The sequence below is a fragment of the Brassica rapa genome, chromosome A04 (genome assembly GCF_000309985.2).
Source record: "Brassica rapa cultivar Chiifu-401-42 chromosome A04, CAAS_Brap_v3.01, whole genome shotgun sequence".
In the NCBI taxonomy this organism is placed as follows: domain Eukaryota; kingdom Viridiplantae; phylum Streptophyta; class Magnoliopsida; order Brassicales; family Brassicaceae; genus Brassica; species Brassica rapa.
The window spans coordinates 17,533,998-17,560,778 of NC_024798.2; the positions used below are offsets into that span (position 1 = coordinate 17,533,998).

At 36.1% G+C, this 26,781-nt stretch overlaps 7 protein-coding genes across 9 annotated transcripts; 5 read left to right on the plus strand and 2 right to left on the minus strand.

The window, feature by feature from the left end:
* The first annotated feature begins 1,113 nt into the window (after positions 1-1,113).
* Positions 1,114-5,982, plus strand: LOC103865263 (zinc finger protein CONSTANS-LIKE 12). Of its 2 annotated transcripts, none has more exons than XM_009143060.3 (5): positions 1,114-3,263; positions 3,349-4,086; positions 4,386-4,580; positions 4,657-4,779; positions 4,853-5,982. In XM_009143060.3, the coding sequence occupies exons 1-5, from the start codon at positions 3,249-3,251 to the stop codon at positions 4,958-4,960; spliced, it is 1,179 nt and encodes a 392-aa protein (XP_009141308.1). In that variant the 5' UTR covers positions 1,114-3,248; the 3' UTR covers positions 4,961-5,982. The 2 variants fall into 2 exon arrangements, with proteins under 2 accessions (XP_009141308.1, XP_009141307.1); XM_009143059.3 differs by having other exon boundaries at positions 1,114-2,144.
* Positions 5,743-7,996, minus strand: LOC103865264 (probable peroxygenase 3). Its single transcript, XM_009143061.3, has 6 exons — positions 7,765-7,996; positions 6,838-6,987; positions 6,631-6,716; positions 6,407-6,501; positions 6,195-6,320; positions 5,743-6,074 (listed from the first exon to the last, which is right to left on the minus strand). The coding sequence occupies exons 1-6, from the start codon at positions 7,865-7,867 to the stop codon at positions 5,915-5,917; spliced, it is 720 nt and encodes a 239-aa protein (XP_009141309.2). The 5' UTR covers positions 7,868-7,996; the 3' UTR covers positions 5,743-5,914.
* A 5,114-nt stretch (positions 7,997-13,110) lies between these two features.
* Positions 13,111-14,774, plus strand: LOC103865266. 2 transcript variants are annotated; one of them, XM_033290442.1, is made up of 3 exons: positions 13,111-13,363; positions 13,451-13,812; positions 14,369-14,774. In XM_033290442.1, exons 2-3 carry the CDS (start codon positions 13,559-13,561, stop codon positions 14,424-14,426), a joined length of 312 nt encoding a protein of 103 aa, XP_033146333.1. In that variant the 5' UTR covers positions 13,111-13,363; positions 13,451-13,558; the 3' UTR covers positions 14,427-14,774. The 2 variants fall into 2 exon arrangements, with proteins under 2 accessions (XP_033146333.1, XP_009141311.1); XM_009143063.3 differs by having other exon boundaries at positions 13,122-13,367.
* Positions 14,775-14,796: 22 nt separating this feature from the next.
* Positions 14,797-16,214, minus strand: LOC103865265 (serine/threonine-protein kinase rio2). The gene is made up of 3 exons (XM_009143062.3): positions 15,858-16,214; positions 15,651-15,745; positions 14,797-15,481 (listed from the first exon to the last, which is right to left on the minus strand). Exons 1-3 carry the CDS (start codon positions 15,939-15,941, stop codon positions 14,917-14,919), a joined length of 744 nt encoding a protein of 247 aa, XP_009141310.1. The 5' UTR covers positions 15,942-16,214; the 3' UTR covers positions 14,797-14,916.
* A 705-nt stretch (positions 16,215-16,919) lies between these two features.
* LOC103865267 (heterogeneous nuclear ribonucleoprotein 1) lies at positions 16,920-19,370 on the plus strand. The gene is made up of 2 exons (XM_009143064.3): positions 16,920-18,143; positions 18,229-19,370. Exons 1-2 carry the CDS (start codon positions 17,922-17,924, stop codon positions 19,108-19,110), a joined length of 1,104 nt encoding a protein of 367 aa, XP_009141312.1. The 5' UTR covers positions 16,920-17,921; the 3' UTR covers positions 19,111-19,370.
* Positions 19,371-19,657: 287 nt separating this feature from the next.
* On the plus strand, positions 19,658-24,296 carry LOC103865268 (protein unc-13 homolog). The gene is made up of 6 exons (XM_009143065.3): positions 19,658-20,572; positions 20,663-21,333; positions 21,412-21,613; positions 21,695-22,150; positions 22,238-22,424; positions 22,908-24,296. Exons 1-6 carry the CDS (start codon positions 19,952-19,954, stop codon positions 23,879-23,881), a joined length of 3,111 nt encoding a protein of 1,036 aa, XP_009141313.1. The 5' UTR covers positions 19,658-19,951; the 3' UTR covers positions 23,882-24,296.
* Positions 24,297-24,766: 470 nt separating this feature from the next.
* Positions 24,767-26,630, plus strand: LOC103865269 (multiple organellar RNA editing factor 2, chloroplastic). Its single transcript, XM_009143066.3, has 4 exons — positions 24,767-25,192; positions 25,273-25,370; positions 25,457-25,522; positions 26,189-26,630. The coding sequence occupies exons 1-4, from the start codon at positions 24,831-24,833 to the stop codon at positions 26,329-26,331; spliced, it is 669 nt and encodes a 222-aa protein (XP_009141314.1). The 5' UTR covers positions 24,767-24,830; the 3' UTR covers positions 26,332-26,630.
* The last annotated feature ends 151 nt before the right edge of the window (positions 26,631-26,781 follow it).

Below are 26,781 nucleotides of genomic sequence, written 5' to 3' on the forward strand. Positions count from 1 at the left end.
TTGCAGGCAATGACATCTCTATTATTCAAAGATTCAAGAATTATCTTGGCAAGTGCTTCAAGATGAAGGACCTAGGCAAGCTAAAATATTTTTTGGGTCTCGAAGTTGCACGAGGACCGCAGGGCATTTTTGTTTCTCAGCGTAAATATGCCCTGGATATTATCTCTGAGTGTGGACTTCTTGGCGCTAAACCGTCCCCGGTTCCCACAGAACTGAACCACAAGCTTGCCTTGGCTACTGGCTCTTTACTACCTGACGCTGGTAAATATAGACGTTTGATTGGGCGTCTCATCTATCTCACATTCACTCGACCAGAGCTCAACTACATAGTGCATATTCTCTCTCAGTTCATGCAGAAACCACGTCAGGAACACTGGCTTGCGGCTCTGCGAGTTGTTCGATATCTAAAGGGCAGTCCGGGACAAGGGATCTTTCTCAAGTCGGATTGTGATATGACCTTGACCGCGTACTGTGACTCCGACTGGTCTGCGTGTCCACTGACAAGACGGTCGTTGAGCGCATATGTGGTTCTCTTAGGTGACTCGTTAGTGTCATGGAAAACGAAGAAACAACGTACGGTATCACGTTCTTCTGCAGAAGCGGAGTACCGTTCGATGGCTGATGCTACTTGTGAGTTACAATGGATGAAACTTCTTCTTGCTCAGTTTGGTTTTGCTCATAAGCGACCAATGCGGTTATTTTGTGATAGCCAGTCTGCGATTCATATTGCGAAGAATCCAGTGTTTCATGAACGGACAAAGCATGTTGAGAATGATTGTCACAAGGTTCGTGATGCCGTTCAAGCGAAGATCCTTACTACTGAGCACATATCTACTAAAGAACAACCAGCAGATCTTCTTACTAAGTCATTGCCTACGCCTACTTTTCAGTATCTTCTTTTCAAGTTAGGCATTCAAGACATTTCACTGCCAACTTGAGGGGGAGTTTTAGGATAAGGATAACTATACGTTCCTAGTTCTATGGAGATTATGTTGATCTCCTATTATCTTAAGGCATTACGGTTGTATATATACTTTACCTTGATCATCAATAATAGACAAGCTATTACATAATATTTCAGGTCAGTTTACAAAAAAAAAATACTTTATTTTGGTTATGGCTATTAGAATAGAATAATAAAAGTGTAGGAAAGTGAAATGACGAAGGATGAGAGGGAGCGACTTATATCTTAAAGGTAGTAAGCATTGACCCCTATAGGCTCAAAATGTCAGTGTCACAGATGAAATCATTTTCATATGGAAAAACTTTAAACTTCGAAGTTGGTTAAACATTGTTTTCGAATTTTATCTTATATTATTGAATAAATTTACTTACGGCAAATAAATGCTCATTGTCCAAAGGCATCTTGCAACATATTTATTCCCATAGTTTTTACTGACCTGGTCGACTTCTTTTTCACTCCTTTGCGCAAAATCACTAACCAAGTCAATAAAATTAGCAAAGGAAATACAAGATTGGACATATCTAAAGTTAAAAAATAGAAAACTAATTCCATGAATATAGGGCTTAAATTAGATTAATTTTAAGTCAATATCCATGCAAAAGAATTAGGTCAAAACTCATTGATCGGTCAAAATAATTTCTTCCCACGTCAGGCTAAGTGCCACCCTGACATATACGACGCCTTGTGGCATGAAAATAATATTTAGAAACATGCATCAGATCATATATATTAATATATATGTTGATATAAGCATATATATACATAGACATAAACCAAAACTATATATATATATATATAATAACTTTTTTAACCAAAACTATATATATGTATGATGGTTACGTACGTGAAACTCCCATAACTTCTTCTTTTCATTTCTTCTCTGTTCAAACAGAAGAGCCTTTGTTCTGTTTTAATTTGATTATCTCTTTGTCTTTGTTTTTCAGTTTTATTTGTTTTTCTTCAATATTTCAATTAATTCGATGGAATTTCTTGTTCATACATCAGTTCCAACAATGTTTGACAAAGCATCCGTGAAGACCTGTTCGTTATTTTTCTTACTATAAGTCATTTTTCTGGGGAATTTTCTCTCCTTTTCCAAAACAATTTCGCATTAACATTGGAGATAAAGAACACAATCATGTTGCAAGACGTGATCTCGTCTCAAGATCAGATTTCCATCGTAATTCTCTTCTCTTCAACTACCCTTTTTAATTTGTATTATCATTGATTCATTGTTGTTTGCAAGAATTGAAATGAACGTTTCATTTTCTTTATTTTACTTAAATATACCATGCACAGATCATATAAATTTAAGTTTGATCTTATAAACTGATTAGTTTGTTTTCTCTTATGGGGCAACCCTAGAATTTCAATTAACTAGAGTTTTCTTTTTTGGTGTAAGGTCATTTTCTTGCCTTATATTCCATTCTATCTCCATTTCAATTTCTTCATTCTTAAACTTTATTTCTTTCTTTGTTATTCTCTACACACTTCAATTTATCTTCCAAAATTATTAATATACGGTTTTTGAACATTACATTCTTATTCGCTTGCATGTGTACGATTGTTACTTCTATGCCAATTGAAAATCGTTACGTGATATTAAAATGTTCTTCAAAAATCAGTCCATTCAACTGTTTCTATCACATCCGAGCATGCGATTTATTTTCAAAAACAAAATGCTAGATTAGTTTCTCACATTCGAATTTATAAAGTTCGGTAAATTTCACTAGTAGTACTTTGATGTATATATGATCATAATGAGGATTTCTTGCATGTTCTTATATCTTATGAAGTGCCCTTTACTTTTTCTTTGTGGGAAAAAAATCTAAATGTTGGTTCATACCAGGCAATGGTTTAATTTATTTTCTAAGCACCAACAAGAAATGCCAGAATCAGAAAACTTTCCTTTTATAGAAACTCCACTCTTTCTTTGCTTTTTCTTTTTAGCTATTGGAGCTTGGAACACTACTTCTAAACATGTCACATGAAAGAACAGATGCATTTAATCTCTCTTTACGAACATTTGTGTTGTTCTAAACTTGTACTATAACAAAGGAGAAAAGATTGGATCTGATCAAGACACCAAAATCTTGGAGTGTTTTGATGTCGAAAAACAGAATAAAGACATATCTTATAGATTCTCTCTAAGATAATTAAGGTCACAGTAGGAAAATTTTACCCGAGTATAAATCTATCTTAAGAACCAATCTGTAATTTCTCAAGGATCACACACAATTCTTGTTTCTTGTGGCTCAAGACAAACCTTTGTTTCTCTTCTTTGATGCTTGGTTTCAACGTAATGTTTATAAAAGATCTTGATCATTACTTTCTCTGTTCTTTCTAATGTCTAAATCTAAAAGTTCTTTGTGTTATTTCACCAGGATGATATCACGAGCCCTCTTAGTGCTCAAATCTTCGATTTTTGTGATCCACAACAGTTTGAAGAAACTTTCAATCAATCATCTGAAGTCAACTCTGTTTCAAACATTCTTGACAAATCTGGGAGCTTCCAAGACACTAACACGACCACAACAACTGAGAACAGTAACACCAACATGAACAACATATTTCAAGATGATGAAGATGACAACAATAACGCTGATCTGTCCATAGTTTTCGATTCACATGATGATTTTGAAAACGACATAGCAGCTTCAATCGATTTCTCATCATCCCCTTTGCAATATCCACTTATTGATCAGCTCCTTACAACAACAAATCAAGACCAGTTTGATTTCTCATCCGGAACTCAGATTGTTCATCAGCTTCCTAACATTCCACACTCTGGAGACAATCTGGCTCTACCAGCGGTTTCTTCTATAGCTCCTCCTCTATTACCATTAGGGGTTTTCGAAGAAGACTGTCTTTCTTCTGTCCCAAGTTACAATCTTGGCTTAAACCCTAACCCTTGCTCTTTCTTTCGTACTTCCGGTTTACCGGCATATATGAGCACCGGTTTATTATCTTCTGATAATAGTTCTGGTTTATATCCCGGACATATTCATCTGGGACCAGATTTCAACAAACCACGTGATCAACTTATGGATTTTCAAACTGATAATGGTGGATTATTCTGTCCGGATTCCATCAAAGGCATCTTTAATCCAGGAGATCTCCAGGTAAAGTTGAAAATTAATTTCAATTTTTTGTTACACTTATCTGGTTTAGGTTTGGTTATCTTCACAAAAAGTAGGGTATAAAACTGAGATTTCTGGTTTTGTTAAGATCAAATGTGGGATTGGTAAAAATACCTGCCAAAATGTTAACTGATTTATCAAATTAAAGGAACCGGTTTGGTGCAGCTAATAATTATCGGTTTTTAATTTGTTATCTTCAGTTAGAGAACTTTTGGTTTGTTATGAAGGAACATATGAACGGTTTACTATCTCTAACCGGATTTTTTTTTTGGGTTAAAAAGGTACTTAATGGCGTCGAGAACCAAAGCCAATTAGTGATACCTCAAACTCATCCAACATTAGGACCGGTTGAGATAACCGGTTTAGAAGATTCCACGTTAAATAAAGTTGTGAAACTCTCCCCTGAACAAAGAAAAGAGAGGATCAATAGGTACATGAAGAAAAGAAACGAAAGGAATTTCAGCAAAAAAATCAAGGTTCAGTTCTTACTTAATCAAACCCTGATACTCATATGGTTATTGTTATTACAATTATTTTTGCTTTTTGTTATAGTATGCGTGTAGGAAAACATTGGCTGATAGTCGCCCAAGAGTTCGAGGAAGATTTGCGAAGAATGATGAATTTGGTGAACTAACTAAACAAGGTTCTTCAAGCCATTATGATGATGAAGACGGGGTAAGAAACCCAGTTTGTTTTAACTCGATGTATATGTTTAAAGGGAATGTTTATAAACCGGTTTGGTTCACAGGTGGGCTTAAAGGATGAGGAACAATTGGTAGATTCTTCAGACATTTTTGCACACATTAGTGGACCCAATTCCTTCAAGTGCAACTACTCAATTCAGTCATGGATTTGAGTTTCAAGTCTTATTATAAGATTCATGTTTATAACATGAATCTTATATAGTTATATATAACTAGTACTCCTATAGAGTTATTTCTTGTTAATTAGTATATGTGTTTTTGTAATGCTGCCGTCAAAACAAAATAACAAAATAAAGAAAGAAAGAATAATGGGCCGCTTAGGTAGGTTTGGATGAATAAAACAGTTGTGAAGAAGGATGTTTTTTCACTAAAAACAATGAATAAGCGAAGAAGATTGTCTAACTACTTTACATAGAACTTTGCGAATTTTGTAGATATATGTAGTGTCTTGTATTTAAAAGATATGACATATGGAATGTCTTTAATAAAAAAGTTTAAAAGTTTTTATTTCATCTGAACACTATATTATAAACCTTGGCCATAGATCTACACACTCTTTTCTGGTAGCTCCAGTAATCGCAGAACCTAAAATCGCACAATATGCAGAAAAGATCTTATATAGAAAACAAGATGTACATGATAAAAAATATGTGATGACTGATTAATAAGTTCCGTAAGAGAAATGAATGGGCAAAGTACCTTTCATTTCTTCCTTAGGGTTAACAATTACTCCCGCATTATCTACAAGCGTACGAGATGGGGAGATAAAAACCATCATCTCAAAAAGATATATTATGATCTCACATCAAGAGTTTAAATGTACAATACTAATATTAAAAGACTTAGACCAATCCATTTGTTTTGTTTTGAGTTGAAAGTTCATGTAATGTTTTTCTTCTGTATTACTATTTTTTCTTCTGCCATATATAATGAATTGATGAAAATCTCATTTTATATTTATTCAATAAATATTACACAACAATATATCCAAGAACACAAACGTTTTATTCCACATAGAGTTTTTGTTTTTCTGTCCTTTTCCTAATTAAGATTGAGAGCATAATAATACAAACATACAAATTTAAAAGATAAGCAAATTAAATGCTTTAGTCTTGCTTGCGAGAATCGGCCTTCTCTTTATTCTTTTTAGCACAGTATTCAAAGAAACTTGCATCAAAGACACCTCTCACAGCTTCTTTAGACACGAACCCGTCCTCATCCTTTGCAAGAAGATAGACTAGTAGCCATTCAACTTTATTCGCAAGCCTGCCACACACCAAAACACAAAACCGCTCGGTTTAGATTGGTTTTACCGGATAATAACCAAAATAAGAGATGTATTGTCACATATAATCAACTAAGAACCAATAGTATTTTGGTACTAACCATCCAAAAGGATCGATTGCCATTCGGTTTCCCTCGGTTAAGTTCCAAAGCTCTTTTAATGTTATTTTATTTGGAGCCGTTAACGCATATTTGCTAAAGATGTTCTCGAGATTAACCGGGACATACCTACAATATCGATTTTCAATATTGAGCATATCATGAAAATTCTGTTTAAAATGATTGGTGTGTAACGTTCTTGAGTGATGTTATACCTTCCTTCGGTATCATAGGTGCTTGAATCACTCCCATGCTTGGCTTTGTGAATGTTGTCGATATAAACAGGCAATAGTGGTGATGGCAACCAACTCTATTTACAATATTCACCATTCACAACATATATTATATCATATCAATCTAGAAATAGTAATAATAAATACAAGATTCAATCTGGAAATAGGAATAATAAATACATATAATAAGGGTTTGTTTTACATACCGGAAGTGTAACGTAGCTAAACGCAAAGTTTATGAATATGGCCCAAAAAACAGAAGAGATTGGGTTGAAACCGAGGTCACGGAATCCTGCAAAATAAAGTTTCAATATTTGTTGTTATGATAAATATGTGAACATGTAACAAAAGGTTACATGTAAAATAAATATTTGATTTTATTTCTCTGAAAAGTTAAAGAAAATAATAGTAACCTGCATACGTCTCCCAAGGATAGACGATTCCATCGCCGTTTTGGTCGAAAAAAGCAACATGTTGTTGCATAACACTCATGCCTTTGCTGTCATGACCTTCTGATCCATTCGGATGCTCTGTATCTGGAGCTACTAGTGCTCTTGCCAAATCTGAATATTCAAACAGAAAATTCCAATTAAAGTGCACTAACTTATTGATTGCTAGTTGCTACCTATAACTTTGAACGAAAATGTAATTTGGAAAAATGTGTTTATCATAATAATACAGTTTGTATTTGAATTTTACGAAATTATGCATTTAAGGTTATTTTACAAATTAAATTTTAATAAACTCATATGAAAACAAGTAATTTACTTTACTATTCAGAAAAAAATCTGAATTTTCAAACCAAAAATTCCAATTAAAGTGCACTAACTTATTGATTGCTAGTTGCTACCTATAACTTTGAACAAAAATGTTATTTGGAAAAATGTGTTTATCATAATAATACAGTTTGTATTTGAATTTTCGAAATTATGCATTTAAGGTTATTTTACAAATTAAATTTTACTAAACTCATATGAAAACAGGTAATTTACTTTACTATTCAGAAAAAAAACTAGAACTTTTTAATGAACAAAATTATAACCTCGGGGTAGTGGTTGCGGTGTCATAATCCAGTTTCAAACTTCGTAGATGAAATGCTAATCTAAAATGATTTTTTTTATCACAATGTTTAAAAAATTGAAAACTCGGATCTATCGAACATCAATAATGTTTTAAGGATTTGTCATGTTAATTTCAGCGGGTAGTAGGATTGTTATATTTTAGCTTGTTTACACATGAAACTCTCAAGTTTGGACAAGCATATATACTACATGGTTATTTTTTGAGCAAAATACCTACATGGTTTAGGTAATGTTTTTTTCTTTTGAGCAAATACTTACATGGTTTAGGTAATGTTTCCTCCAAGTCGTTCCTTACTTTTCGCTCACCGGTCACTGGAGCTAACGGCGCCGTCGTGGCAAAAGCCTCTGACTCTTCTCCCATACCCTCTCTAATCCTTTGGCTTCTCCTCTGTAAGTGTTAATAATTGAAGATGCTCTCAGTTTCTACTTTTGCAAAAAATGGACACTGATATTTTGGTTTTCGTGGTCCTTTTATAAGTAAAATGATGCGATAAGAAAATAATATAATGGACACGTGTCGTAAACTTGTGGTTTAATGATGTAAAAGAAAACGATAGACAAATCATACACGCTAAGTCTGATATGGTCCATTTCACGTGGCTTATCATCAGTTTGCTGAAATGAATCCACATTTAAATAACGGAGAGGTCGGTGTGAAAATAACATCGTGCTTTTTTTTCTTAAAAAAATCATATTTAAGGGGAAAAGCATTACGAGTAATTCACAAGAATCTTGAGTAATTATAATTTTCCGAAATTCTTCAGCAATTATTATCCTTATAACTGTTCTTAGCACATGCTTCCATTCACGGTTAACAAAATGTGGTTGATGGCAATTAGTGATTCAAAACTAACAAAATGTGGTTGATGGCAAATAACTTGTACAATCACTAAGAAACGGGGATATTTCAGTACCAACCAACCAAATGGATCAAATAGTCAAATGCCATTGGGTGAATGAATGTTTTATTACTTAACTACTTAAGAGTGTTTAACACGTATTTGCTAAATATGTTATCGATCGTGATGTGACCACATTTGTGGTCTTATTCACGTGGGCTGAAACCGCTAATTTAATTCAAACGTGTGCGGTGGAAAACAAATCGGGATTATTATTATTATTATTCTTATTATTATTTATTTTTTTTAAATCGGGATTATTATTATTACAGTTTTTTATGATGAATCGCGCTTAAGTTTATTATTGCGATGGTTTTTCTGTTTTTTTGTAAATGGATTAATAATAGTAATAAAAATAATGTGCCAATACTTGTAAATTCTACTCCCTCCGTTTTTTTATATAAGTCGTTTTAAGTTATGCACGTAGATTAAGAAAATCATTAATTTTTTATATTTTCTAAATAAAAACACCATTAATTATTTACCTAACCACAATTTAACCAATAGAAAAATAGAAGATATATTACCATTGGTCATACAACATTACTTATTAATAAATTTTACATAAAAAACCGAAAATGACATATAATTTGGAACAAAAAAAAATTTTCTAAAACGATTTATATTAAAAAACGGAGGGAGTATATAATAACAGCAAGATTCTTATCAAAAAGTTCTACCGCCGTTCGATAATCACCATTTACATTCATTTATTACTATTTGGAAGTCAATATCATTTTTGTTTTGCTAATTGTTACAATTTTTATTGTCACGTGCGGATTGCCCACAATAAATTTAACATTTTATCGCACTAGACTTATTGATGTATATGGCATTGGTACTTACTGTTGTACATAACTCTTACGTAACATGCATGCATTCAGTGCCTGCTCTTCCTTAGGATTTTCTGGTATTTAATTGAAATATATGAATCTTAACTACCCAGTACCCATCATCCACCGTCAGATAAATTTTCATTATTTTCGTTTACTCACTTATCTTTGGTTCTTTAATTGTTTGATGTATCTGATAATAATAAATTGGATTTTTTCGATATAATTTTATACACTGCTCGTAAGTCGATCGGTTTGAAATCAATCTATTCATTTGGTGTAAAAGTATCATTATCTATCTATTTGATGTAACTATTATATATATTTAAACTAATGAAACTAAACCACTTAATTACATGTGTTTACTTGTCAGATCATCATATTTTACTTGTGGTTTTACATATTTTGTTAGAGAAAATAACTTATACAACTCTCCCGTGGATGTGTGTGTTGTATACATATGTGCATATGCATAGATGTATATATGGGGACTTCGATGTCTAAGAGATTGCTTAGGGCAATTTTGTGTATGATTTATTTGAGGGGTTAGAAGAGAACTTGGGGAGAGATATCCACCGTTGATTGAATCGAAAACGAGCACATCCGTTTGTCGTTTCATCATCAGTTTGCCTTTTTGAACCTTCACAAGCTTCTTAATTAAAGTATTTGCATCTTCCATTTTCTATGAACCAGAGTATGAAATACAAATTGTAAAAAACATTAATACAGAAAGTCAAAAACCTTATATAAGAGGCAAAACCAGAAGAAAAGAAAATACCCTTTTGAGGAACTTCTTCCAGGCTTGTGTTATTTAGCAGCTGCTTATATAATTAGAATTTACAACAAGTAAAAAGTTATTTTATCATCAAACTTGTTGTTATTTCGTCTGTATATAGGTAAAATGAATAAAATACCTTCACCAAGCTATCCATTCCTTTTCGCATCCTTCTCTGAATATACCCTCTCGAACACTATTTTACCAACAAAAGGTTGTGAATTTCAATAACAAGAATATAAACATCAAAATCTAATATATGGTATTTCTTTTGAAGAAGTCATCACTATGTTTACCTTAATATGGTATTCAACGTATGCGTAAAAATTTAGTAAGTTCCAAACCGTTTTGTCTAGTCTCTTTCCTTCAACGTGCCGTGAAGTAATATCTGCAATGACAACAAGATTGAAACTCGTGTATATAATACTAACTAAAGAGGCTGAAATTGGTAAACAGATTAAAGGAATTAGAAATTGTACCAAAAGAAACAAAACCAGAATTAGTGGTCAAGTCTTGGACCGGTTCTCGTCTAAGTTGGAAAGGAGGTACCGGTGACCAACTACATTGTGGTGTTTTTTAGTTAAAAGCTAAAAGACCGTATCTTATATTACGCTAAGAGATCCAACTTAAGAGACTTGCAATAAATATACTTTTATGGCCTCTTAAATCTTGTTGTATCATTGTAAGCCGATCCCCTCTTTGCCCGCCTGTTGTTGTGGAGTTCTCAGTCAACTCTATATGTACTTCATGTTCCCTTATTGCATATCTCCGGTTGAAGCGTTTGTGTCTTCCCTTGATGGTTCTTGCCGCATATTGTGGTCGCGTGGCCGGTTTGAGGAGCTTGTTTGTACCGCCTACGTTTGACTGGAGCTTGCTCTTCATCTTCAGCGGTGGACTGTCGGGTTTACACTTCCACTCTCTCCCGTGTTAGCTGAAGGCTAGTTTGATCGGCGTCCTCCTCCTGTGGTGCCCCGGAGCCGTTGCCAGCCGCCTCCGTTGAAGCCGCTTGGAGCCACCTTCAGGTGAGTGTTCGTCTGAACGGCCTACAGCTATTCTCTTGGTTCCTTTCGGTGATCGAGAAGTGGTATGTTTGGGAAGTCATATGTTGTCTCTTGTCCTAGTTCACTTATTAAGTTCATGGCTTACCTTCATCGGATTGCTTTGATCTTAATCCTAGTTCTTAGGGGTTTTTTTATTTTTTTGCGGCCCTTAAGAATGGCTTTATAAGCAAATTCTGGTTCAATCACAATTGTAACCAAACCTTCATTCACTGCAATGATATTTACATTCTTAGCAAAAAAAAAAAATCTTGATGAAGATATATGATACCTCCAGAAATCCCTCCAAAAATGTTGTAACGTCTTGTCCAGTCTAGCATATAGGCTGTGTGCATTATCGAAAACAAAAGAAGATGGATGCTAATACAGTGATACCTTGTCCATTGGCAAAAAATAACCAACCCAGCCCATTATATATTCCACTAACTATAATACTATTTTAATAAATTTTTGATGTGAAACAAACATATAAAAAGTGAATATCTATGTGTAACATTATTCACTCTAGATCAAATATTTAATATACATATTTTGTTGTGTTTTATTTATTAAAATTGCAAATTATCAAATAATATATAATATTAATTTTAATGTAATATTTGGTGTCATAGTTGAAGATAATAAAAGATATGACATTAAAATACTAAATTTGGTATAATTTTAATATCAAATTTGGTGTTATAGTTGGAAATGCTCTAAGTTTGCAATCATTGTAATCATTTTAATCTGTTTTGTAAGATAATTTACAAAGCTAACAAGTGTCACTTGAAGACCTATATGTTACTTTGTCATCCCAATCGAATGAAGGCCCATTAACAGGACATGTGTTGTAGGTAAGTAGTTTTAGTGCTCTCTCAGCCGTTAGTAGTTTCTTGCACAAAGGCACAAGCAATACCTTCAAACGTCGATCCAATAGAACGGTTCATGTGATGCAGTTAGACGTGAATCCTAATAAGACAGATAAAATTATCGGCTGTAAAATCGTCTGTGATATTTATTATAGTTTGTAATAGTATAATTATCAAACGTTAAAAAAAAATATACTAATGACGAAGAAGGAATCTGTATTGAGATTGTAAGACAGAATCTAAAAGCAATATTTCTAATCCAAATATGAAGAAAGAAAGCCTAGATTCTATATCTGATACGGTAACTATATTCTCTTCTTTTTTTTGGTCAGCATACGGTTATTTTTTTTTTTGTCACTATATTCATATCCAAGAGTCTTGTGTACTTGAGCTAGAATGTGTTTTAAATTTTTTTATAAACCTCAAAAGTCCTCGTCCAAAAATAACTTACTCTAAAAGTCAAAATCCTACCAATATCAAAGAACAATAATGACTGTTATTTCATGTGGACGTTACCACCACCAATAAAAAGCAATACTAGAGATACACATTAGTTTACAATCAATAAATAAATTAAAAATATAAGATTGGTGTGTGATTAAGCGTCGATTTCACACGAACCGCAAGCTTTTGACCTCATTAACGTACATATCACCCCCACGTACTAATTCAACATCCTTCTTTCCAGTTATCCTTGATGGTGGGTTGCAAAGAATGATCACTGTAGAGACATATCTATACTACAATTAATATTTTATTCTTATTAACTAAAAAACTGTGCAAAAACTAAAAGTAGTAAACTTTATCCACTATTTCCGTTAAGATGATCATTTAATATCAAAAATTAAAGTTGATTTTGATGATGCAACGTGTAAGATACAAACCATCGAAGTAGTAACACTGACGACTTCTTTTTGATAATTTTTAAAGAATAAAATAGAATTCTTTTTTTGTCAACAATAAAATAAAAAAAATCAATGTCTAAATTTAAAAATTGCCAGTCTTGTATGACAAATTCAAAGCATATTAAATTATAGATCAACCAGTTGTACTTGCAAAGTAAATACAAAAAAAATACTGATTAGAATATTGCAAGTTAGCTAATTAAAAATGATTAGTCAACGGAGCCGAAAATATGCAAACTCATAACACGATCAGACAAAACCAAAACAAAAGCATTAATCTGATCTGCAAAACCCTCACGTCAAATCTCGACCGTTGATTCTATTCATCATCCAAAATTACAACACAGCAGATAGAAACGCGTCTCTCAGATTTTTCATTTCTTCTTCTCGTTATCGGATCAGAGCCATTGATGGGTTCTGAAATTTCCTGATTGAACACGATCAGATGTTCTGCTGTTTATGTTAATCCTTCTCAAAGTTTGAATCTTTCCTGAAAAAATTCGAGTTTGTTTTTTTTCTCTCCCTAACGCCGACACTGAGTAGGTAAGCAATGCCTTTCTCAATTTCAGTTTTGGATCTCGATTCTTGATCTGGGTTTGTAATCCTTGTTTTTGTTTTTGCACCAGGAAGGATTAAAGCTCAAACCTTTAGATGATTGATGGTGGATTGTATTTAACATGAGTTAGGAAAGAAAAAAGGAAGAATCTTTATATCTTCTCCAGATTGTTTTGATTATGGATACGAGTTGTGGAGAGGGTGAAGAAGGCAATGGATGTGAGAGTAGTAATAATAAGGCTGTTGTTGTGAGTCTAAAGAGCAGTGAGGTTGAGGAGGAGGAGGAGGAAGAAGAAGAAAGTGAGTCACAGTGTTTATTGCCGCCTCCTAGGAAAGGAGGGATGTGTAGAAGTACTGACAAGATTAAGAGGACTGTCCAGTGGAATGACAACAAAGGAGACAATCTTGCTGAGGTTTTGGTTTATGAACCAAGGTAAGGAACAAGAGTCTATGTTGATTGTTTTGTTTTGTTTTGTTTCCTTCATATTTTTCACTTTAATTTGGGAATTGTCGTATTGTGATTTTGTGTGTTTCAATTGTTTGGTCTGCCTCTGCTGCAAAGTTGGGAACAATATAATTACGTTATGTTTGTATTGATTCTGGATCTTTGACTAGTGCCCTTTTTGTTTAATGGTTTCAGTAGAGAAATTCTTGTGGTTGGTTGCTAATCTGTTTCTCCTTGATTTGTTAGCTAAGTGTTATTGTTGATGAGTCTATGAGAAACACTTAGAATTGCCCTTTGTCTATTGTAATTGGGCTTGTGGAAACTGAACTTAGCAAAAACACCTAGAGATAATGAACTAACTACCTCTTTTTCACTTGATGAATCACTGTACAAGTTCCACATTGGTAGTTTCTCCTCTGCTATAGGACCAGTAGGGTAGTTTCCTTCCATTCAAGAACTTACATTCTCTTACACCGTTGTGTGTTTTGCTTGGAAATTTCTAACAATTATATTTCTTAATTCTTCCTCCATTTTTTGCTTGCAGTGAAGTAAGCGATGCAGATGACGATGATTCAGATTCCTGCATCTGCACAATTATGTAGTCCTCAACCAACCACCATTAACATGGAGTTTTAACAATGAGCTCGCCCTTTGTATCTAGCTTCTTTTTAAGCAATCAGTTCTTTTTGAGGAAAGACGAACCAACAGGCTTGTCAAGAAGCCAGTTCAAAGGAGGGATGTAGTAGACTCACATAAACTTATACCAGATCATCACATTTCATTCACAGGAGTGAGAGAGTATATAGATTATAGATTACTGCTGTATTGTCCAATAGAGAGGCTGAAGATCTTTGTGAGTGCTGTTTGATTTGATTACAGGTTTTGACAGTAAACTATGTATGTCTTTTACTGCAACACACAAGCCAATTCAATTGTAAGCTAACTGTTCTCCTCAACCAAATCATAAGCAGATACCAAAACATTGCAAGAAATCACAACTTTATCAAAATAAATCTGAATAGTGAAACTGATACAAACCTCCAATCAAACATAAAGAATCAGAAATGCTACAAACACAAACAAAACACTGTATTACTGTGGAACCTTTGATCTATTCGCCATGTTGGTGATGTCCACAATTGGTGATCTCTTAGCTGAACCAGTCTTTGGTGAGACCAACCAGTCGGCAAGGCTAGTATTGACGATGATCTCCTTTAGTAATGGTCTTGCTTGATCATCATCACTCTCCACTTCAACATTCTCCTTCATTATCTGTTTAACTCTCACCGGCTTTGCTTTAACCGCTTTCCACTGCGCAATATTCTCAACTGGATTCAATAAAGGAGTCACGTCCTGGTCCTCATCCTCATCTTCATCATCAGCGTCATCTTCATCATCTGTGTTATAGTCTTCATCTTCCAAATCACTCTCTCCATATCCCAACTCATCTTCATCTTCGCAATCATGGTATCTATAGTTTGAAGGATACACAGATCTACTGCTCTCTATCTCTCCTTTTGCCTCTTCTTCATCATCATCGCTGCAATAGCTCTCGTATCTTGATGGTGGAGGTGGTTCAAAGGTTTGCACATTCAAGTTAAACCTGACTCTCTTCCTCGTCTTCTTTGTTCCTTTCTCCTCTGCACCCACCTCACACCTGAAACAGAGCCAGAAACAGAGCATTGACCATTGTTGAATGAAATGCTAAACCCGGTTTGGGTTTGGCCTTTTATAACCGGTTATCATCAGGTAGAGTAATCTCAGAGCAGAAAGGTGTCATCTTTATGAGTGAATCTGAATCTATAAAACAGAGTAAAAACACTGACCTGAGGTTCGAAGTCGAGATCTTTTCAGGGCTATCTACATTGGTGATTGAATCCGACGGATCTGAAGAGAGTAGAGGCTCATAGCTATAGATTCTCTGCAAGAAACAAACGTTAGAGAGAGAGAGAGAGAGAGAGAGAGAGAGAGAGAGAGAGAGAGAGAGAGAGAGAGAGAGAGAGAGAGAGAGAGAAGAAAGAAAAGGAGGTTACTTGATGATGAGGAAGGATCTTCCTGGTGGAGTTTCTGCGTTTTGTGTTGGAAGAGAGACCGAAACAACCAGTGAAACATCCCATTGGTGGTGGGTGATGTTTCCTCTGTTTCGGGTTTTTCGATTCTTGACAGGAGAAGACGAGGACGACAGATGATTTTTGTTTTTGTTTTATTTATTTGTTTTGTTGCCTCGTTGATGTGTTTGAATAGAAATAGGAACGTTGGGGAGTTTCGAAAAGATGAATGTGACTGACGGTAGCCTCACGGCGTTTCTGCCGTCGTTTATTTATTTTTACTTAAGTGGAAAAGGACAAAACAATTATTGCACCATTTTTTTTTAGTATTCCGAACCATATTTATTTATTTGTTTCTGCTATGCATAACCAAATATCATTGTGGAATTAATTACCTATTATAAAAATGTTCAGACAAGAAATATTTATTTTTCGGCAATTTTATGAATTGATATTAAAGACTACTTTCATTAAAAAATAAAGACAACGTATAGTTCGTAAATTTTTTTCTTTTTTGTTCTCAGAATCCAGATTCAATGGGTTGTCTTGTGAGTGTGGGCCTTGTGGCCTATTTAAGTAATTTTAGGAAAGTGATACCAGAATAAACCAAGTTGTATGTCCTCATTTGTTTGAGTGACATCCAGATGTAAGTTATGACTAATTTTGTCGATCGATAAACCTTCTACTGCTATAGGTTACTAGTTACATATATATCACATATATGCCTATGTTCGTATCTGTATCTGATGCATATAGCATCTGGATACAACATCTAAATATTACATCTATCCTTTTAGATATTATGTGAGTATTGACATGTTTCGTATCTTTCTAAATATTATATGAGTATTGAAAAGATTACAACAATGCTTTGATTTTAAGTTTTTCAAAAATTATAGTGTTTTGAAGTTCAAACATGTTTATAAAAATTAAGATATCTATAAACTTAAAAGCACATAACATCAACACTTTTTTAGTCAACTAAAACCTATAAAATTTTAGTCATGTTTTGTCATTAGTATAGTTTTCTTGTATATTTTTTCTGGAGAATCCATTATTTATCAATTATATAAAAATAAAACATATAATTTTCTTAAGAAGTTGTACAAAGCCTTAAATATTATAGTTATATTTATACATACAACTGTCCATAATCTCATAAAAAATTATTAATGTATATATTTATACATTCAAAACCTTAATTAAATCTCCATTTCTTTTCAAATAATTTTTTTAATTTTTTTTAGCTCAGTCATAAATGTATACATATTTTAAACTAAAATAGTTCTAATAACTTTCAACCAATAACATTTCAAAAGATCTACAACTTTTTATTGTTAATTAGTAAATTATGCATTAAACAACAGAAATGCTAAAATTTCATCTTAAAGAAAAAAAATCAGAAGCAGTTTTAATTACAGAAAATCACAATTCTATTCCCAGTATACTAATATCACATCAAATTATTAATATTGCTCATCATATTGGTGCTGATTTTGGGTTGAAATGTTAATAGTCTAATCTAACAGAACATCATTGATCTGCAACGACTACGAACAACGAGGTCAGTGATCGGATGTTCTTCTTTAAAACATCTCACGTGAGATCCACATTCTCTTAACAAAAAGTCATCACTGCAGTCTGTCTAATGTACTGTTTAGTTCGAAGTTTGAACCATATCTGCAACGTGATACCGACCATCCGATTTTCACCACTACACAACCGTACACCGTCCGATGTTCTTACTCAATTTACCGTATCACCAAGTAAAAAAATATCCACTTCCCTTTTTTCGTAACTTTTCAAAAATATCTACTACTTTCTTCTTCTGTCAAAATATTTAATATCTACTTTTGCATACTGAAGCTTTTCCAGTAATAAAATAAAAAAATTAAACGAATCTCTTTCACTCTCTTTAACCCCATTGGCTACTTTCTAAAGTCTGTTTTTTTTCTTCTTCTTCTTCTCTCTCTCTAACTCGATTCCCACAAACCCTAATTTTCTCGGAACCTCTTCTTCGCCGGGGAGATTCGAATCTAGGTTAAAGCAATGGAATCAGATCAGGGAAAGCTCTTCATCGGCGGGATTTCATGGGACACGGACGAGAATCTCCTGAGAGAGTATTTCAGCAATTACGGCGAGGTTTTGCAGGTGACGGTGATGCGAGAGAAAGCTACAGGTCGTCCGAGAGGATTCGGATTCGTTTCCTTCTCCGATCCCGCCGTCATTGACAGGGTTCTTCAGAGCAAGCACCATATCGATAACAGAGATGTACAAAGCTCAAAACTTTACTCGAATCTGCACTTATTGTCATTACCATCATAAAAATCTAAACTTTTTAATCTTGTCGTACTAGGTTGATGTGAAGAGAGCAATGTCTAGAGAAGAGCAGAGTCCTGGTGGTGGTAGTAGACCAGTGGGGAGTTTTGATAACGTGAGGACCAAGAAGATATTTGTTGGAGGTTTGCCTCCTGCGTTGACATCAGATGAGTTTAGAGCCTACTTCGAGACTTACGGTCCCGTGAGCGATGCGGTGATTATGATTGACCAGACCACGCAACGTCCTAGAGGGTTTGGGTTTGTTTCGTTTGATTCTGAAGATTCTGTTGACCTTGTTTTGCACAAGACTTTCCACGATTTGAATGGGAAGCAAGTCGAAGTTAAAAGAGCTCTTCCTAAAGATGCTAATCCTGGAGTTGTTGGAGGTGGTGGGGGTCGTGGGGGTGGTGGTTTCTCGGGGTATGGTGGAGGTGGATACGAGGGTCGTGTTGATTCGAGTAGATACTTGCCGCCTCAAAACGCTGGAAGTGGGTATCCTCCTTATGGTGGTTCTGGGTATGGTTATGGAAGCAACGGTGTGGGTTATGGAGGGTTTGGAGGGTATGGGAATCCATCTGGTGCGCCTTATGGGAACCCTGGTGTTGCTGGAGCTGGGTTTGGAAGTGGTCCAAGAAGTTCTTGGGGAGGTCAAGCGCCGTCTGGTTACGGTAACGTGGGATATGGAAATGCTCCTGCTGCTGCTCCGTGGGGCGGTTCTGGTCCTGGTTCAGCAATGATGGGTCAAGGAGGTGCATCTGCAGGTTATGGGTATGGTGCAGTCGGTGGGCGGCCTAACAGCCTTGGCGGTGGCTATGCTGATGGTTCAGATGGCTCTGGAGGATATGGGAATCACCAAGGGAACGGGCAAGGTGGTTATGGTGGAGGTTTTGGAAGTGGTCATCAAGCTTTACAACAGTGATTGGAGGAAGAAAGAAAGACTACTACATTGTGGTCTTTTCCACAAACTCCTCTTTCCTCCTTAAGGATGCCGCCCTTGACCTTGATTATCTATTTTGTTAGTTTCTTAATAAGTTGTTCAGGCACTCTTGATGCTGAGTCGTACTTAGTATTTCATATGAAGTTGTAGTGTGCTTATTTATATTTGTTGCTTTGGAATGTTTTTCTTTTCTCTATGTTAGTGTTTGTGTTTAACAATAACTTATCCACTATTCATCTTTATTTGCTGCATTCATTCTTTTCAATATTCCTTTCAAGATTCTTGCCTTGTATCTCTTCTATTAAGGTGAACATTTTTGCTTTGGTGTGCACTTGGTGTTTAACAAACATTTTTGCTTTGGTGTTTGTTTATAACAAAATCTCTAGTTACTGGTACTAGGCAGTAACAGTAGCTGTAATAAACCACTTACAACAACGGCTAATCTCAAGATTCAACAACCTTGTGTCATTCTGACAACTATCTACTACAGATGAGATTTGGATGGACAGTATTTACTATAAATAGAAGATTTGCTATTTATGGTATTATCTTGTGTATATTCCTATTTTTACTCACATCCTCTCTCAACATTCCACAGCACAGAAAAATTTGCTGTAGATTACCGTTTTTCCAACTTGTTTCCTTCCTCTACCACTTCCTTCTCTGTTCCTCTTGTTTCTTGTTTCTCACGCGTTTGCCTTATTTTTAAAACTAGAAATGTCATCTCTCTCCCTCTTTCCTCTCATTTTGGACAAAATCTAATTTCATAAATCCTGTCCAAAACTTCTCCCTCCCTCCCTCCACCCCCTCTCCTCCTCCCACCATGAACCATCATCACCGACGTGAGTCCTTCTCGGTGACTATCTCTAACATGGGAGGTGGTTCCACGGTGCTTTGTCCTAACACCGACCTTCTCTGGCCATTCGGGAAGCTCAACGGTCTTGAACCTGATGATATCCGTGAGACGGCGTACGAGATCTTCTTCACGGCTTGTAGGTCTTCACCAGGGTTTGGAGGTAAGACTGCTCTCACGTTCTACTCTACGCACAACAACAACGACAATCATGGAGAAGGAGGAGGAGGAGGAGGAGGATCAAATGGTGGTGGGTCTGGTTCAGGGTTTGGGTTTTCAGGGAGGAAAGAGGTGGTGACAACCCCTACAAGCCGGGTTAAACGGGCTTTAGGGTTGAAGATGCTTAAAAGGTCACCGTCTAGGCGGATGTCTACGATAGGAGTGGCTGGAGGAGCAGGGGTAAACTCATTGTCACCCGGTGGTGGAAGTGGCTCAGGACATATTAGCCCCGGAGCTGGATTCTTGACGGTCCAGCCTACTCGGCCTAGAAGACCGTTAACTTCGGCTGAGATCATGAGGCAACAAATGAGGGTGACAGAGCAGAGTGATAGCCGGCTTAGAAAAACCTTGTTGAGAACGCTTGTTGGTCAAGTAAGATGATCGATTTGCTTGCTTGTTCTACAAGCTAATGAAAAAATGAAATGTTATAACATTAACTTGAAAACTGGTTTATATTTTCAGACGGGTAGACGAGCAGAGACGATCATCTTACCGTTAGAGCTTCTCCGACACTTGAAAACATCAGAGTTCGGTGATGGTCCCGAGTACCAGCTCTGGCAACGAAGACAACTCAAAGTTCTTGAAGCTGGTCTTCTCCTACACCCTTCGATTCCTCTAGACAAAACCAACAACTACGCAATGCGTTTAAGAGAAATCGTTAGACAGAGCGAGAACAAACCCATCGACACAAGCAAAACCTCAGACACGATGAGAACACTATGCAACGTAGTCGTGTCTTTAGCTTGGCGCAGCACTAATGGAAACCCATCAGATGTTTGTCACTGGGCTGATGGTTTCCCTCTCAACATCCATCTCTACGTTGCATTGTTGCAATCGATATTCGATGTTAGGGATGAGACGTTGGTGCTCGATGAGATCGATGAGATGCTTGAGCTAATGAAGAAAACTTGGTCAACACTAGGGATCACAAGACCGGTGCATAATCTATGTTTCACTTGGGTTTTGTTTCATCAATATGTAGTAACGTCACAAATGGAACCAGACTTGCTAGGTGCGTCTCATGCTATGCTGGCTGAAGTTGCTAATGACGCTAAGAAACTTGACCGTGAAGCTCTCTATGTAAAACTACTGACCTCAGTATTAGCCTCTATGCAAGGATGGACCGAGAAAAGGTATTTGATTATTTCTTGCTGTACAAGTTACTGATTTAAAACGTTCGAAACCTAAATGTCGTTTTGGTTTCTTTATAGATTGTTAAGCTACCATGACTATTTCCAAAGAGGCAATGTGGGGTTGATAGAGAATCTTCTCCCATTGGCGTTATCATCTTCAAGAATCTTGGGAGAGGATGTGACAATCTCTCAAGGGAAAGGCGATGTTAAGTTAATTGATTATTCAGGAGACCGTGTTGATTATTACATAAGAGCGTCTATTAAAACCGCATTTTCCAAGGTACAATAGAAATTCTATTAATTAATAATCGATAAATTAATAAATACGATTATCACTTTACAAAATGTTTTTCTTTTGTAGGTGATAGAGAACACAAAAGCTAAAATCCTAGCAACAGAGGAAGGAGAAGAAGCTGCTGCAACACTATTGCATCTAGCAAAGGAAACAGAGGAGTTAGCGTTAAGGGAACGTGAATGTTTCAGTCCAATACTCAAAAGATGGCACTCAGTTGCTGCTGGTGTTGCCTCTGTGTCGCTTCACCAATGCTATGGCTCGATCTTGATGCAGTATTTGGCAGGGAGATCTTTTATCTCAAGAGATACTGTTGAGGTTTTGCAAACGGCAGGGAAGCTAGAGAAGGTTTTGGTGCAGATGGTTGCTGAAGATTCAGAAGAATTCGATGACGGTGGAAAAGGGCTGGTTCAAGAAATGGTTCCTTATGAAGTTGATTCGATTATATTGCGGCTTTTGAGGCAATGGATTGAAGAGAATCTAAAAAGAGTTCAAGAATGTTTGTTTAGAGCAAAAGAAACTGAAGTAAGTTCTAGAGATATTACTTGCAACCAACGTTACTTACATGTCTTTTATTAACTTACATGTGATGGTTGCATTCTTTCTTTGTAGACATGGAACCCTAAGTCCAAATCAGAACCTTATGCACAATCTGCAGGAGAGTTGATGAAGCTAGCCAAGGAAATAATAGATGAGTTCTTTGAAATCCCTATTGGGATTACAGAGGATCTAGTTCATGATCTTGTTGAAGGATTAGAACAACTTTTCCAAGAATACACTACATTTGTTGCATCTTGTGGTAAGCTTAAAATCAAATGACTTTCAAATTCAAGAAAAAACACAGCAACAATCTAATTTGATTATCTATATAGGCATTCTGTTAATTTGGGTTGGGTAATTCAGTTTTTTTTAGTTCGGCTCGGCCAAAATCTCACCGAATTGAACCGAAAAAAACTAGTTTGGGTCTTGGTTATTTTGGTTTTAAAAAATTTCTGAAATTAACAGTTTTGTTTCGGTTATTTTTTTGGTTTAAATTAGTTAGAATCTCAGTGAAAATCGATTGAATTCGATTAGTTCAGATTCTTTCGGGATAGTTTCGGTTCAAATTTTACATTTTTTTTTGGAAAAACTGAACTAAACCGACTACTGAACCAAACTGAAAATTGATTTTTTTTTAAAGGTTACCGAACTGAACCGAATTCTTAAAACCAAAAACCAAAACTTTGGTTCCACTCAGTTGGGAATAAATCTCAGGGATAATTATCATGTTTTGTTATGTCAGGTTCGAGACAGAGTTACATTCCTACATTACCTCCTCTTACAAGATGCAACAGAGATTCAGGATTCCTTAAACTATGGAAGAGAGCTACACTCTGTACCGCCGTCAGAGAAGATTTCAGCCACGTTGCACCAGCGTTATCCGACGGCCACCATGCACGCCCATCCACAAGCCGCGGGACGCAACGTCTTTACATTCGTCTCAACACGCTACACTTCCTAAGCTCACACATCCACTCACTGAACAAAACACTCTCCCTAAACCCGAGGGTACTTCCCGCAACTCGAAAACGTTACCGCCACCGAAGCAACAACTCTTCATCTTACTTCGACTTCACCTACGCTGGCATCGAATCCGCTTGCCAGCACGTGTCAGAAGTCGCGGCTTACAGACTAATCTTCCTCGACTCGAACTCTGTTCTCTACGAGAGTCTTTACGTAGGAGAAGTCGCGAACACGAGGATCAGACCGGCTTTGCGGGTCATGAAACAGAACTTAACGCTAATGTCAGCGATTCTTGCGGACCGAGCTCAAGCGTTAGCGATGAGGGAGGTTATGAAGTCGTCTTTCGAAGCGTTCTTGATGGTTTTACTCGCTGGAGGGTTTTCGAGAGTGTTTTACAGATCGGATCATAGTTTGATCGAGGAAGATTTCGAGAGCTTGAAGAGGGTTTTTTGCACTTGTGGTGAAGGGTTGATACCTGAGGATATTGTTGATAGAGATGCGGAGAGTGTGGAAGGAGTGATTCAGCTGATGAGTCAACCTACGGAGCAGCTTATGGAAGATTTTAGCATCGTGACGTGCGAAACAAGTGGGATGGGGATGGTTGGGTCAAGACAGAAGCTTCCGATGCCTCCGACTACGGGAAGGTGGAACCGGTCGGATCCGAACACTATCTTGAGGGTTCTTTGTCATAGAAACGACCGTGTTGCTAACCAGTTTCTTAAGAAGTCGTTTCAATTGCCTAAAAGGAGGTGAGAACTTGAAAATGGAAAAAAAAAGAGAGAAAAAAAAAGAATTCAACTCTAAGAAGCAAAAAATGTTTGTGTTGGTGAGAGGTGAATTTGAATTGTTGTGTCAAGATCTTCAAACTATGATTTTCGGATAATTTGTAATAATTTATTTATTTTTGTTTTATTATTGTTACAGAGTTTGAAGAGTCACAAGGGTTTGTGTGTTATTTCGTATGAATATTTGTTGATTGTTTTAATTAGATGTGTGTTCACAAATACTACATCTGTTTCCGAAAATAAAATTTTTTAGAGATTTCACGCTTATTAAGAATATAATAAATGTTTATAGTTTAATTTATTATTTATTTTTTTATATACTTTGCAATTACTCTCCACCAATTAAATCTAATCAATTCAAATATTGGTATTTAATGTTTTTCTAAAATATACAAAAGTACTTTAAAAATATAGAAAATATATCTTTGTGAAACAAAAAGAAAAATCATATTTTCGGAGTATTAGACATAGCCATTTGGGTATCTGAGCTTAAATTTTTTTTAAAAAAAATTTGGCTTCATTGCCCTGGAGTACATTTGAAAATTTTCATATCAAAATAAATATGACATTGAATATTTGATGTATTTATTTATGGTTTGAACATGTGTTTTAGATCTCCGAATCTGTTTTTTTTTTTGTTATTAAGGTATTCCTTCGAATTCAATTAATAATATTTTTGATCTAGATATATTTATTTATACTATTCAAATATTTTTATACCTCTAATTATATAAATTTGCACACCTAAATACTACAGAAGTCTTATTTCTCTGTTTATATTTTATGGGCCATAAGCGCAATATATGTGAAGCCCATTATATACAAAAAAGCCGAAAATAAATGCTCTACCAAAACCCTATCCACTTTAAAACCTCCACTGCCTTCACTCTCAGCTCCCATCCTCAGTCTCCCCTACTATGGCCTTGCCTATCTCCGGCACGCGCCACCTCACGCGCTCCCTCTTATTCAATACCACCTTACTCGCGCCTCCTAGGCTTCCTTCCTCCGTTTGCTGCGGTGGATTTAGCTCCGGTCACGATGCGGTTGTACCTCGGTTTACCTCACTCCGATGCCGAGCTAACCGGTCAGGCTCCGCTTACTCGCCGCTTAACTCCGGCTCCAACTTCAGCGACCGGCCTCCGACGGAGATGGCGCCTTTGTTTCCGGGATGCGATTACGAGCACTGGCTGATTGTTATGGACAAGCCTGGCGGCGAGGGAGCGACGAAGCAGGAGATGATTGATTGCTACGTACAAACCTTAGCCAAAGTCGTTGGAAGGTAAAAGCTTTAGCTGTTGGGTTTGAACAAGTTGGAGTCTTTATGTGTTTACTCTGTTGTGTGTGTGTGTTTTGGTTTAGTGAGGAAGAGGCGAAGAAGAGGATTTATAATGTTTCTTGCGAGAGGTATTTGGGGTTTGGGTGTGAGATTGATGAAGAGACTTCTACTAAGCTTGAAGGTCTTGTCTTTACTCGCCCTTATCTCTCTTATGTTAGCTTTGTGCTGAGTGATAAATAATAAAGAGTGTTGCTTTGTTTACGACAGGTTTGCCTGGTGTTCTGTTTGTGCTTCCTGATTCATATGTGGATCCTGAGAACAAAGATTATGGAGGTAGTTTTTTGGCTTTAAATCTCGAAATGAAATCTTTGCTGGTTAGCTAGTCTTAGTCTGTCTCTTGAAAGATGAAAGATATGTTTTGATTAGTCCATCTTGGCAAAGCTAATGAGTCTTTTGGCTATGATTAGCTTTGAATGCTAGTGGACTGACATCAAATACTTTCTCTTAGCCGTTTTATGCAGATAGTTAATAGTATATCTAACTGCAAGATGTTTTATAAGAAAACATATACTGCATTAAACTCGTGAGTGCTTTTCTCTTGAAAGTGCGAAAATAAATTTTGATTGTAAGTCCATCTTGGCGAAGCTAATGAGTCTTTTGGCTATGATTAGCTTTGAATGCTAATGGACTGACATCAAATGCTATCTCCTCTTAGCCGATTTTCGCAGATGGGTATTATTATATCTAACTGCAGGCCGGTTGAGATGAAACATATATTGCAACAACCATTGTTTGCTTTGTGCTTCTGTGCTTCAGTTAGTCCATCTTACCGAAGTTAGTGAATCTTTTGAGTGTGATTAGTTTTGATTGCTAATATAACACATCAGCTTTTCTTTTGGCTCGGTGTGTGCATTGAATTATGGCATATCTGGTCTGAGACTGATCATTCACAAAGACGTTTGTAATACCTGATTTGTATCTTCTTAATTGACTTTGCAGCGGAGCTGTTTGTTAATGGAGAGATAGTCCAAAGATCACCAGAGAGGCAGAGGCGAGTTGAGCCACAGCCGCAGAGAGCGCAAGATAGACCGAGATACAATGACAGAACGCGTTACTCTCGCCGCAAAGAAAACACGCGCTGAGGAAGAAGATATACTTACACAGTATTGAATCAAATTGAGAGCTAGTACGATAGTGATGGTGATGATGATGCTGCAGCTTCTGTCAGGAGAAGGTTCATTGTTCCAGTCCGTTGCAGCTTATGCTTAGTTTCGGTAATATGTAACATCTTTATATGTAATAATGTAAATCGAGGTTACTCTTACTGTTTTAGAGGAGACATGGGGGTATTTAGTCATCAAAATTTGTTTTCCTTTCTAGAGCAATTCATGTATCATCTTTTCCTCAATTCTTACCCATGGTCTGTGGCAAATTGTGATTACATTTTCATAAACAAAAACTTTGGGGTTGAAAAAAATAAAATAAAATAAAAGGGCAATCTGATGATATCTCCAATAAATAAGGGATCGAAAGTAAATAAGTTGATTTACGAAAAGCCCAGCGAACAAAATCTGCTACCAGAGTTTAGAGAT

Coding starts and splice junctions, on each gene's coding strand:
- LOC103865268 (XM_009143065.3), top strand. CDS start 19,952: ATGAACCATCATCACCGACGTGAGTCCTTCTCGGTGACTATCTCTAAC. Junction 21,334..21,411: donor CAAGGATGGACCGAGAAAAG/GTATTTGATTAT, acceptor GTTTCTTTATAG/ATTGTTAAGCTACCATGACT. Junction 22,151..22,237: donor TTAGAGCAAAAGAAACTGAA/GTAAGTTCTAGA, acceptor CTTTCTTTGTAG/ACATGGAACCCTAAGTCCAA.
- LOC103865266 (XM_033290442.1), top strand. CDS start 13,559: ATGGATACGAGTTGTGGAGAGGGTGAAGAAGGCAATGGATGTGAGAGT. Junction 13,813..14,368: donor GTTTTGGTTTATGAACCAAG/GTAAGGAACAAG, acceptor TTTTGCTTGCAG/TGAAGTAAGCGATGCAGATG.
- LOC103865263 (XM_009143059.3), top strand. CDS start 2,103: ATGTTGCAAGACGTGATCTCGTCTCAAGATCAGATTTCCATC. Junction 4,087..4,385: donor TTAATCCAGGAGATCTCCAG/GTAAAGTTGAAA, acceptor TGGGTTAAAAAG/GTACTTAATGGCGTCGAGAA. Junction 4,780..4,852: donor ATTATGATGATGAAGACGGG/GTAAGAAACCCA, acceptor TTTGGTTCACAG/GTGGGCTTAAAGGATGAGGA.
- LOC103865265 (XM_009143062.3), bottom strand. CDS start 15,941: ATGGGATGTTTCACTGGTTGTTTCGGTCTCTCTTCCAACACAAAACGC. Junction 15,746..15,857: donor AGATCCTTCCTCATCATCAA/GTAACCTCCTTT, acceptor TGTTTCTTGCAG/AGAATCTATAGCTATGAGCC. Junction 15,482..15,650: donor ATCTCGACTTCGAACCTCAG/GTCAGTGTTTTT, acceptor GCTCTGTTTCAG/GTGTGAGGTGGGTGCAGAGG.
- LOC103865264 (XM_009143061.3), bottom strand. CDS start 7,867: ATGGGAGAAGAGTCAGAGGCTTTTGCCACGACGGCGCCGTTAGCTCCA. Junction 6,717..6,837: donor TCCTTGGGAGACGTATGCAG/GTTACTATTATT, acceptor TTTATTTTGCAG/GATTCCGTGACCTCGGTTTC. Junction 6,075..6,194: donor GCAATCGATCCTTTTGGATG/GTTAGTACCAAA, acceptor GGTGTGTGGCAG/GCTTGCGAATAAAGTTGAAT.
- LOC103865267 (XM_009143064.3), top strand. CDS start 17,922: ATGGAATCAGATCAGGGAAAGCTCTTCATCGGCGGGATTTCATGGGAC. Junction 18,144..18,228: donor ACCATATCGATAACAGAGAT/GTACAAAGCTCA, acceptor TTGTCGTACTAG/GTTGATGTGAAGAGAGCAAT.
- LOC103865269 (XM_009143066.3), top strand. CDS start 24,831: ATGGCCTTGCCTATCTCCGGCACGCGCCACCTCACGCGCTCCCTCTTA. Junction 25,193..25,272: donor TTAGCCAAAGTCGTTGGAAG/GTAAAAGCTTTA, acceptor GTTTTGGTTTAG/TGAGGAAGAGGCGAAGAAGA. Junction 25,523..26,188: donor TGAGAACAAAGATTATGGAG/GTAGTTTTTTGG, acceptor TTGACTTTGCAG/CGGAGCTGTTTGTTAATGGA.